Below are 12,292 nucleotides of genomic sequence, written 5' to 3'. Positions count from 1 at the left end.
AAGCAAGCTGGAGGGAAAACACAGTATTCTCAGCTGATCCTCAGGCAGTGCTTCAAAGCAAGGTAGACATTAGCACAGAGACTGATATACATCCACCCCAGGTTCTGTGTTTCTCTCCACTGATGGCCCTGTCAGACTACTTAAAGCCATAGTAGCCTTGTTAGACCACACATTCTTCAGCTGTTGCTGTTAAGGTACCTTTAACAAAATGATAAAATAGGCGTATTTTCACAAACTGGGTGCCTTCAGAATTCTCCCTGTTCTTACCTGGGGCTGGACAACCCTGGCAGATGATATTTCAGAACTCCTTGGCAGGATTTAGCTGACACCAACTCACTTTTAAGTTTCCAAAAGAAGGGGAACCTGTTGTTGAAATTGCTGACCAACTAATTTTGAAGCAGTAGTGACTTGCCAAGATTTTTTCTTATTACTTTTAATATGTTGTACCGTGAACTGAAGATACTGTCAGCTTTTCAGTTGTTGTGTGAATGAAGCATTATTTCATCTTGACTGATCTTTTTCAGGCAGCTACCATGTTTCCTTTATTTGCTCCTTTGTGTCAATAAAAACCTGGCACTTACTTGGATGAGTCTTGTGTGTCTCAGAGATGACACCAGATTGAATCAGAGAACTCTGGTCTCCTGACTCCTGTTACTTATCTTCTATATACGGGACAATGCTGCCTTTCTGTATGTGTCTTGAAGTCAGAATAGTAACCATGGATTTAGAGCTTTATAGTAGAGACATTTCTTTTCTTTTTCTGTGAGATGTAAGGAATATAACACTTTCTGAAATGGGACATCTTTTAATAACTTTTCAACAGCTTCTCCAACAGCTTTATGGGCTTCTGAAACAGAGCGGTTCATTTGTCTGTTGACATTGCCCTGGGATATAAAATGGAGATGTTTGCTGCTTGGATCATAAAAGGTCCTTGATATTTTAATTTAAAGTTGGAATGTTAGTCCTCACTGGAGTATTATGTCAGCAATTACATTTAGGTCACAAATTTCCTCCTCAGATTTCAATTGCTTAGTTTTCTTCATTTCATGCCTAAAATTCACTATTTCTCTGTGCTATTTAAGACTTTTATTCCACCTAAAATGTAGCTGAAGTTTAATATTGGATGAAATACATTCTTGCGTATGTTTTGTACTGAATATGGATTAATGTCAGCTTTATATCCAGTTAAGTAGCTAACTTCAGGAAAGAAAATTAAAGTATCCTGATATGTATGCTGTTTCACTGCTTCCCTGAAATTAATTGAGTAGTTTGGTTGACCTGACTCTGTGGGTCAGCTTTTAAATTCAGATTTGGCAAAAAATAAGTCACGATGCTAAAGACCAACTTACCAAAAAAATTAACCCTAACAAATCCATGAATATTTGGGGTGTTCTAATCAGTATTCCTTCAACATTAAACGTGGACTACCGCTTGTTAACCATGCCTTGCTTTCTGTGGACAGGTTGCCTACAGGTCAGGAAAGGAGCAGTTTCTTCATCAGTACACCATCAGCAAAGATGATCCTGTCTTTGTACTGGCCAAAGCAAATGCTGCCAATATCAGTGAGGTACTGTGTGAGACAGAGGTTTGGATTCTCTCGCTCCTGTGAATAGTTACAGCTCCTGTTGAAATGTTTGTTCTGTAGGTAAAAGTTGGCTTCTTTCTGTGAGAAGGCACAAACGTTTTAGATGTAAAAACTTTGTATCTAAATTTAATTACTCGCTCTTAATTAAATACTAGTCACATCTGCTGTTCTGAAGACTAGTCACTTTTAGTGTTCGAAGCTGTGTATTTTCCACATGCTTCCAGATGAGTGGCACATTGACAGTTTCACTGGAACCAGTGAGATAATGGGGTTACAATATCCACAGTCACAGTGTGTAAGCGAAGACACCAGGATCTGATCCTTAGACATATGGTTGCTGGGCATGGAGTGTATACTGGTCTGATGTTACCTGAGAGCTTTCACAGTGCCTATAAAACAAATAGAATATGTTGATAGTAATAAAGAGACTGTGTTATTGTCATCTTTTAGAAACTGTACAAGAGTAGCTGGGAGAAACAGAAGGAAAAAGGATTTGTGCTTCGTCTGGATGCTTTGTCATTCTTGACAGCTACGGCAAAGAGGGATCTGGCAAGTGATGTGAGTATCGACTCCATCAGTCTTCTTTATTCTTAGGGTAGCTGACAGTCCAGGTTGCTACCAGAGTGTTGTGGATGTGTCACCTATGTCTCGGTGCCCTGAGCCACCCTCACTCGATTCATGCTGAGGAGCAACAGAGGAGTTATCTGGGTGATTGGCACTCTGTAATTAGTCAGAAAGTTTGCTCTGAGCAATTCAGAGTTTTTCCCCACATGCTGACTGTGTTTTCCTATTCTCATTTTGACCCGAGGGTGAATTTTAGAACTCAAAATGAAGTGAAATTCTCCTGTGAAACATCGTAATTCAATACATCTATGCCTGGCCAGAAAACTCCTGAAAGAACCTTCTGACCTCAGTGCTCAAAGAATGTTCTTTTTCCTGAGAAAACCAAGAAGAAAAGATTTCTTACAGCTTTTTGTAAACATATTATTATTGAGAAAGGGTTTATTTTTATAAATACGAATTTTTAAGGTGTTCTAGTTCTCTTTTGCAGATGGACTTCTTATTTGTATCAAGGACCAAGCATATCACAACACTGATAGACCATTGCTTTACTACTGACAGAGCTGTCAGTTTGGCAGCTTAGATCATTTACTCATGGTCTTATTTTTTATCTTCACAGATTAAATATAAGGAAGGTTATGAGAAGATGAAGGGTAAGCTGATTGGAGTAAAAGCTGTGGAGGAAGATCTGCGGATGGCTCATTCCCATCAAATGTCAAAGTTGCAGAGTGATCTGGAGTACAAGAAGGCATCTGAGGACACAAAGAATCAGTTCCAGGTCTCCATGGATATGGTTAACCTTGTTCATGCCAAAAAGGCTCAGAATTTGGCCACAGATAGAGGATACAAGACACCTCTCCATCACTACACAGCCCTGCCTACTGACATGAAAGTGGCATGGGCTAAGTGGGCCTACGGATTGCAAAGTGATGTAAGTCTAAAGGTTAATGTGTATCAATACCCTTTCATTCAACCCCTTCAGACACTTAGGGCTGAGTTTCTTCAGATGTTTATGCTTTTAATGCCATGACATATTAATGCACCTAATTTTTCAACTATTAAACAGTTAATATTAAACCAGTAAATATTAACCACCTATTTGCTCAAGAGATATATTTAAGTTGTGCAGTGTTGTTGAGGAGTGTTATAATCCTGTTTATGACCATGGCTTCTTCAAAGCCTCCTTCAAATGCTAATAAAACACTAGGGTTCATATAGGATGTACATTTATTTTTTTTACCTAATGTGCAGGGAGATTGCATAATTTATGATGATAAAATTGGTGATTAAATTCGATATGGAGACCACGTGCTCAGCTGTAACCATCAGATGAACTGTCTGATGCTGTAAATGGTTACTATAAGTCAGACTTTCCATTCTGAGGTTTTAGGTCAGAACGTCTCAAGGAGACTAAGACAGATAGGTGCACAGGTCTTGTTGAGGTATAGGTGCTGAAACCCTTCTGGCTTCTTTGCGAAACCCAGCTGTAGTGCATGTATAAGCTTCCAGAACTCAGGAGACTGTTGGTAGGAGAGATTTTGTGAGGGAAGTGAGAAGTACTCCTGTACTCTTCCTCCTTAAAGACACATGAAAAAAAACAAAACAAAATGCTTTCCCTCCAGTATAACAAAAGGATAGGGGTTGGGAAATGTGCAGTATCATTTTCTTCTCATTGCAAATCATTAACGACCTTTTAAACAGTGCACTATCTACAATAAAACTGAAGTTTTTGCTACCTTAGAGTAAAAATTACAAATCACAATAAGTTGTAGATCATGTCTAAAAATTAACTTGCAAAGGATATTGCACAAGTGCTGGTGAGTCCTGATACTTCATTCTGTAGCTTTTTTGCTTTCCTTGCAACTGTGCAATGGTGAATAAAACAAAAGCAGGCACTAATTTGACTTGGTTGTTGTTCCTGAGATGTCTGAGATGGCATTTTAAGTGTATGAACACCAACAATAGGACTTTTTTTTCTTTGTCAGAACCAATACAGAGAAGATTTGAACTGGATGAAAGGAGCTGGATGGATAGCCACTGGGTCATTAAATGTGGAGCAGGCTAAGAAGGCAGGAGAACTCATTAGTGAGGTGAGATTTCATGACAGCATGTAACAGAATTTGCTGCATAATGCGTGCAAAATGTCTGTATAAAATTAAAATAATTTCCACTCAAAGAGGAAAGAAAAAGGCATACCACATGAAAGCCCTCAAAACCATGGATAGGACTGGTAATTAGAGGGAAACCAGATACCAAACACACACCAGTAGGAGACCATATAGCCTTTGCAAAAACAAAGTAGGTGACAAATGATATTATGAATAATAATGGCAATCAAACAGTGCTCAATTGCTACCCACTAGCCTACCTTTTTAATGAAGCAAAACAGGAGAGATGATGAAAAGATGCAGTCATTGGACCCAGAACCTTCTTCTGTAACAGATACGTGTTCCTTCTTGCTCCTTTTTCGCATATAGTCACACTGGCTATTGAAATTCACATAGATATCTGTCTGTGGCTATCTATCAGCCCGAGTAGTTTTCATCCTTATCTCTCCCTATAACCAATATCACTTAGAGGAAAAGGCGAACTCTAGAATCCTTTGTGCCAGTCCCATGAGGCCTTCCAAGGAGGTTGTGGTGGAAATGGGTAAAAGGTTCATAGTATTCTATTATTTGGGAGGGAGTCCTACTGGCCAAATCCGCTGCAGTAGGAGACTGAATCCTGTGATTTTTTAGATGACCACTGGTGATGCAGGAATCGTCTGTCCATTCATTTAATGAGAACAGCATAACCACTGGTGTAGTGTCTCAGAAAATATGGTCATCTTTTGTTGCTGTACGCTTCTATGGGAGAACTCATCTTGGGCCGCATATCTCCGGGACACAGGGCTCTACCCACCCTGGGGACAGTGATGCACAGACATCAATATGATGGATACAAAATGTCTGTTTATTTAGCTGTGTCACACGCTTATATAGCTCTTGCGCTTCCTGTTCCTGCCACTCCTATGGGGAGGAGTCTATCTTTCCGTCACAGCCCGTGATCTTCCGGTCGCCGATCCCTGTCTATTCCCCTACAATCTTTTCATATCTGCCTGATTGCTAACACTATTTTTTCCCATGTAATCATCTACAATGAAGAAGGATGATTTTTTTAGACACAATAAACTAGATCTTCAGCTGGCGTAAAGCAAGGTAGCTTCGTAAAAGCTAGTACAGCAATGCCAGCTGGAATAGCAACTGTGAATCTGTATAGGTATACCTTTTTGATATTATAGTAGTGAAAACTGCTAAGTAGAAATTTGACCTGCTGTGTTGTTTATGTCAACCTTTTTGTGAGTACTAAATAATTTTAGGTGGCTATAAGCCTCCTCCCTTCTTACACACAGAGCGACTAGCCCTTGTAATACTGCTAAAAAGCAATCGCCAGAATATAATTTCTAGGAATTTTATGTAGAGATGTTCTGGTCAACTCTTATTTGTCTCTACAGCTGATCCCGACAAAGTGTAAACTACTTTTGTTCCCAGTTAAACTTAATAAGAGTGCTCATTTTTTAAGGGATTTCTTTCTGAAACCCAATCATTGCTCATAAGCTTGTAATACCTTAAGAGAGTTAATGTGTTTTACATGGGTGTTTTGAGTCCCCTAAGAAGTAAGATGTTGCCTCAAATAAAGTTCTGTGGATCACAGCTCAATTTAAAGGAGAATGACATGCCTTTAGACTGAAACACTGAGATATAAACAACTTCCAGAAGAGCCATGAACATGCTTAATGACTTGGGAGTTCATCACAGGCATCGGGAAAACTTAGTATGCACCACCTGGAGAAGAGATAAGAATATTGATGGGTGTAGGATAACTCATGCAGGAAGGGAAGCTTTTAGTGACCAGGCCATATGAAAAAAAGTGTAATTTTGCCATCAAACAGCCTTCATTTTAATTATGTGTATATAACAAGATCTCTCAAAAACTACTGTGGGCACTTTCAAGCAAGCAGAATTAATATCATTATCTACAAGGTATACCATGACAATTAGGCACAGGGTTAATGGCTGCACAGATTTGCTATAGGTGTTAGGAGGAAACCTAAACCCTGAAACAGTAAGTTAAATGGTTGCCATTATTAACATGCTACAATTTTATATAATTTCTTGCTTAAAGAAACTATAAATAAAAAATATAATCAGTTATACTGTATTTGAAGTAATCTGAAAATTATTTTAAAATCCTGACTTCTGGAGTATTTAGGTAGGCAGAATCTGATTTTGAAATGTTTTCCTTATATTTAGGGAGAAATATTTTAATATTAATCGGCAAAAGGTTATTGTTAAATTGAAACAAATCTTAATCTGAAGGTACCTAGGACATAAAGATGAGGAAAGAGGAATAATAATTATGTTCACAAATTCACTCTAATCTCCAGCAACCTATGATTTTTCTCTTTCAAATAGCATGAAAGAGCAGCACAAAATTCACAGCTTTGATCTTTTTCTGCTCAACAGAAGAAGTACCGTCAGCATCCATATGCTTTGAAGTTTACCAGTATTAAAGACACTCCTGAGATGATCCAGGCTAGAATTAGTTATAACCAGGCTGTGGATGTAAGTTATAATGTATATACATTATGATTATAAGAGTGGTATCCTCTTTGAACGACCTGATTGAAGCACTGGCTTTCTCTCTCTTCCTTTCTCTGAGATTATCCTTGGGAACCATGAAACTTCTGTGTTCTGGTGTGGTGCATCTCACAAAGAGCATGTTTCTAACTTGGAATGAGAAGTCATAGAGATCCCACTGAAGTGAATGGGAGTTTCATGTGAAAAGGGCTTTCTGCCCAATTTTTTCTTCAGAAGTAAAATTTAGGAGTAAGACTGACCTTTGACCTTTAGAGACTTTTGGCCTGTTAAGGTTCATTGAGGAAGAATGCATCTGGCGTTCTTTCCCCTTTTCAAACAGATCTTTCAAATTTCAGTTTCTGCATATTCTTTGGGAACAAAATGTAAGGCAGCATGACAAGGAAGAAAAAATAAATTATTTCAAGCTGTCATCCTGCTGAGAGAGAAATCCAGGAGGGGGAACCTTAAAGGGAAGAACTGAGGCTGTTTAGTGTTTAAACATGTTTATTTTTAATAGAAGAGCGATTTAAAAATATTGTAGACTTAACTGGGATAATACAGAAGTGAATAATAAGCAAAAGTCACTCAAAAAAGACAAGTTTCAAACATGAGAGGGTGTTTTATTGTGAAAATAGATATTTTTAAAGTGAAGAAGAAGATGAAAGACTTTGTGTAAAACATATGCTATTGTAATACTTATAGTGTCTATGCCTTTGGTTTAATTAATAAGATCTTACATCTCAGGCAGGATAAATATAAGTCATTTTGTTCCACTGAGCCACAGTCAAAATCAGTCTGCTGCTCTACTTCTTCACACATGGAGTTCTCATTAATTTTGCTGTTACGGATCTGTAGTACAAGTGGACCTACTTGCTCAAGAAAGTGGCAGCAGGGCGAAATGGAGAGATTCATACTAGTCTAGAGGGTTTCAAACCCTCACACAGAAATAATAGCCTGGGATAGGCAAGCTGGGTGGTCAAGACATGGGTCATATCTAAGGCCAAAAAAGATGGCTATCTGTACTCATGTGAAAATTATGGTGTCAATGTAAGAAGAAACTGAACTAGGAAAGAAAAATAATGTGAAAGATGTGAACTCTGCATAGCCATTGTAGGGGAAGTTCAAGTTAACTGCATAGAACTTCTCTTACCTGTCTGCAGACATCCAAAAGTTAGATAGTCCTGGGCCAACCCTATATCCTTTCTCCAAGAATTCGTATGAGTAGCCCACATAGACACCTGTTTTATGATGGGATCAGTCACCTTCTGAGTTTTTTTTAATCTCTTACACTGACTGTTGAATAACCCCTTGCAACTAGCTCTGGACATAAATTTGAACAGATAATTGCCATCATATTTATCTGTTAAAAGTGAACAACTTTGGAAATATGTTTGGGGAACTTCAATCCCCAGATTTCTGTGGAATTTCAAAGTGCTGGTGGGCCACGCATGGCTGCACATCCTTAAAAAATGCTGTTTATTCTCCCTCTCTCTTTTCACATTTGTTGGAAGTCTTATCAAATTAGTATTCAAATATCTGAATTTTCATATACACGGATTTATACACTCAAAGCTTCAAGGAGTTCCTCTCTAGCATACTCTAGCTGATAGGTGTATCAGACTCCTAAAGCTTTTTGAATATTTTGTGACTGATACAATTGTCTGTATTTATTAATGCCGCTGTCACTTTTCTATAGTCTTTGCTTTCTATAAACCTTTTTGTTAATGTTTTTGTCTGAACTAGTGATTGAATGTGCAGTGAGTACTTGCTACTGAAATTCATCTCTATTTGCAGAGGCTGTACAAGGAGCACGGAGAGAGTGTAAAGCATCAGTATACACCCACGACAGATCTTCCTGAAATCCTTCAGGCCAAATTAAATGCTACAAATATCAGTGAGGTATAAATCTGACCTTTAGTATTTTAAAGGAGAGTTAAAACATTGAGAGTACTTTGCTGTTTGTCCTACACAGGAAAATATACTAAATTTCTTTTCTTTCCCCACTATCCGATCATTCTATGGTCTAAATGTTTCTAAAGTAATATGAGAAATCAAACTTCTTCTAAGTTAGAAAGATTAAGAATGAACAAACAAATATATTTTTATAATGGACATTTGTCATGTAATTATTCCTGTTGTGTATTGGTAGTTTCATACATCACGTATGTTAGCATTTTGTGTTAGAATAAAACGAAGCTGATGTGGTAACATTGCTAGGATAACAATAATGCTACAGTGCCAACCCTCTGAACAGCAACTCTGCTTTATTCCTGTTCCATATTTCCTAGACTCGCTATAAGGAGTCCTGGAGAAAGATGAAAGACGGTGGCTATCAACTGAAACTAGATGCCATTCCCTTCCAGGCAGCAAAGGCTTCGGGTGAAATCATAAGCGAAGTATGTGAACTTACTGCTGATATTGTCCAGTAGGATATGTCAGTAACTCCAGACTGTTTCTGCTCTGCTGAGTGACTCTTGATGGAAACAGCATGTCCAGTCAACTCTACATCTGGGAGACATCTGGCCTCAGTCTAGTTAGTTGTGCTTTTGGAGGTGCAGACACAATGAAGTGTTATTGGTAACTCAGCAAAGGAAGGTTTGTGACAGCAAACACTCATTAGCAAAGCTGACCAACTTACCTGCTGGAGAGCCCAGGCGATCATAGGGATTGTTCAGGAGTTGTCAGCCACTGTTAGCTAGGCAAGCTTTGAAAGACAGAGCTTATTAAGGAAGTTCTACCCTTCAGGGTTTGTCTTGGGTGTCCTTTACAGGTTGTAGAAATACACAGATTGATTTCAAGCATAGGAAATCAGTTGTTCTGACTTCACTAGAGAGCTGGTGGAGAGAAGCTCCTTAGAGGTTGATTCTAAGCACCTGCACGAAGTTCTTGACTTCCCCCACCTGTGTAATAGCAGATAACTAACCCAAGCTATTTGTAAGTGTTCATTGGTGCATTTTTTTGTTTTTCACTAAACAGGATAAAATATTAAAATGTTTGCACAGGTGGGGTCTTCCTAGCATCCACTAAAGGTTCGTTCAGATTTATTATCATATAGCCAGATTTATTATCATATAGCCAGAATTTATTGTCCATAGCTCTCTGTAATATGAAAATCCTTTTATTCAGGTGTTACCAATCTGACTAATACTTACTTGACTTCTATCCATGTTTCTCTTCTTTTTCCCTTTTAGCACAAGTATAGGGAGGCATTTCAGAAAATGAAAGGACAGATGATTGGTTCACTTGGCCTGGATGGAGATATTCATATTGCTCATTCAGTCCATGCAGCATCCCTACAGAGTGATGTAAGTACAAGAAAGGAGGTGTGGGCATTTTGGAATTGATTTTCTAACAGTGAGTTGTTCCCCATGGAAGATGCACTTAGCTGTGGACTAACTGTGGAATAGCTTACTATTTAAAACTTGGGGCTTTCTCTCCCACTTGCCAGATACTTGGATATAATAATGATATTCTTACCATTCTTTTACATTATTTACAGTAACATTAACTTGACAATAAAAGAAGAGTGTGCATTCGTGCACAATGCCCTGCTGCATATCACTGTTGCCTAATGTAAAATATTTTACTCTGTAAAAGTATTACTTGGAGGCAGGTCTAACTGAGAATTAGTAGTGGTCTTTGTGCAGACGTAAATGAAATTTGTCAGAGGTACAAAGTTATTCAGTGATTATTTTCAATTTACTGTTTTCCTGAAAGACTAAAGGATGAATGAGTTTATGGAATTTCAAGTCAGACTGTTTGGTGGGGGAATGGTTCCCAGCTGGTTTTGGGATATGCTAAGAATCACATTATTTTTCATTGTCTGTCAGAACTGTAACTGTTCGGTGCATTTTGAACGCTGTGGCTTGATCCAGAAATCAGTGAAATATTTGTCTGACTTTAAGCACATAAATAATCTAAGAACTATTTATCTTCTTACCACAACTGTCCATAGTGAGCCTGATTGTGGATATAGATGGGAGAGTGTTCATGGATTTCAGTGAGTGCTGAGCTTGTACTGGGGTTCTTTCTTGTGTGGTGGTATGCTTAGGCACACAGGTAACAAGTGTCTGAAGAATTCATCCTTCTGTCAGATTGCTTTAAGTCAGTTTAATGATCATCAATAACTCTGGATGTTCATTATCTAGATGAACAGCCTGAACACCTCAAATTTGCATAACCTGATAGGGACATGTCATGTGAAAAAAATTCTTTGAAGATCTCTATGGCTTTCCTTTCCAGGACAGACAAGAAGTGTTAAAAAAAAAAAACAAACCCAACACTAAAAATGACATTTAAAACTCTGAAATGAAACTGGCCAAATCAATAGAGACCAAAAATATTGTGAGTGAGGATTGATAGTAATTCTAATGTAAATATAACTTTGCATTTTATCTTCAGCAGTAGCTACAGCTTTTTGCTGTGATTTAAGAATTCATTTATCGGTTTGGTAATTTTAGAGATTCAACGTATCCAATTTTAACAAAAATAGAAAGTATAAATAATATCTCAGCTAACTGTATATAATGCAGATGGCTACTACTTTGATGAATATTAGGCTGCCACATATTTTATTTGTAAGTATTGATCATTCACAGTATAGTAAATAAGTTAAGGAACTAACTTCTCAAAAGAATTAATTTATACTGGAAATATGGAGAATGTCTCCTCTGATCAAAACCAGAATTCTTATTACCATGTTGTGATATCTGTGATCTGTTTTTAATTTGATAGGTGAAATATAAGCAAGGTTTTGAGGTTACAAAGACTCACTTCCACCTGCCACTGGATATGATAAACTTGGTACATGCCAGGAAAGCCCAGTCTTTGGTCAGTGAACAAGAATACAGACAGCTGCTACACCAGTACACTTCTCTGACTGATGATGTGAGATTGCGGTGTGCCAAGAATGCATACAAACTACAGAGTGAGGTAATTGCAAAACATCCCAGCCATATTTCCCTGTTGGGCCTGCTGCAAGATAGTTCTGTTCCAAATCATGACAGCTGACAGTATGTATCTGAGCAGCAGCTCAGGGATAAACAATGGCGATTCCCCCTCGATTACATTCAGAAATGAGACATTTATCTTATTGGGCAGTTGTACAACATGTGTGATCACACCATACCGAGAGATAAAGTATCGTAGTCTTTGATGATCAGGCAGAGGAGTGTTTGCAAGTGGGGATGATTGCAATGTTGGTGAAATACTCTTTTGAAGGTCTTGCTAATGATGCAAACTGTTTACCAACTGGTATTTGAGTTGGTTTGCATCTGGGTGAAATTCATGTGTACTTCCACAAGCAAGATGCCTATTGTTAAAAACCTGATTTGTAAGAGACTGATAAACTCTGGCCCAAGACATAACCATTGAAATGCTGAGAAGGATGAGTTTAGCTCCCTACATAACCTTGAGTAAAATTAACTGGATAATGCCTTACAAATTCAAAGTTAGGCTGCGTCTGTAGGCACAGCCCTGAGCAAAGGGCTTTAATAGATTATGTTACCCCTGGGGAGCTCAGGAGAGG

At 38.1% G+C, this 12,292-nt stretch overlaps 1 protein-coding gene across 3 annotated transcripts in view; it reads left to right on the top strand.

The window, feature by feature from the left end:
* The window catches only part of NRAP (nebulin related anchoring protein), a 52,676-nt gene that overhangs the window by 26,849 nt on the left and 13,535 nt on the right, over positions 1 to 12,292 (top strand). For 2 of the 3 annotated variants that reach the window (XM_075108165.1, XM_075108163.1), the window contains exons 22-30: positions 1,463 to 1,567; positions 2,036 to 2,143; positions 2,766 to 3,077; positions 4,132 to 4,236; positions 6,652 to 6,750; positions 8,560 to 8,664; positions 9,054 to 9,161; positions 9,957 to 10,070; positions 11,500 to 11,697. In XM_075108165.1, coding sequence (XP_074964266.1) covers positions 1,463 to 1,567; positions 2,036 to 2,143; positions 2,766 to 3,077; positions 4,132 to 4,236; positions 6,652 to 6,750; positions 8,560 to 8,664; positions 9,054 to 9,161; positions 9,957 to 10,070; positions 11,500 to 11,697 — 1,254 coding nt within the window. The remainder of the gene's footprint in view (positions 1 to 1,462; positions 1,568 to 2,035; positions 2,144 to 2,765; positions 3,078 to 4,131; positions 4,237 to 6,651; positions 6,751 to 8,559; positions 8,665 to 9,053; positions 9,162 to 9,956; positions 10,071 to 11,499; positions 11,698 to 12,292) is intronic. The other variant, XM_075108164.1, reaches the window with a different exon arrangement.

This window comes from Phalacrocorax aristotelis, chromosome 12 (genome assembly GCF_949628215.1).
Source record: "Phalacrocorax aristotelis chromosome 12, bGulAri2.1, whole genome shotgun sequence".
NCBI classification, from domain to species: Eukaryota; Metazoa; Chordata; class Aves; order Suliformes; family Phalacrocoracidae; genus Phalacrocorax; species Phalacrocorax aristotelis.
The sequence above is the reverse complement of the archived record's forward strand: the minus strand, read 5'-3'. Positions and strand labels throughout refer to the sequence as shown.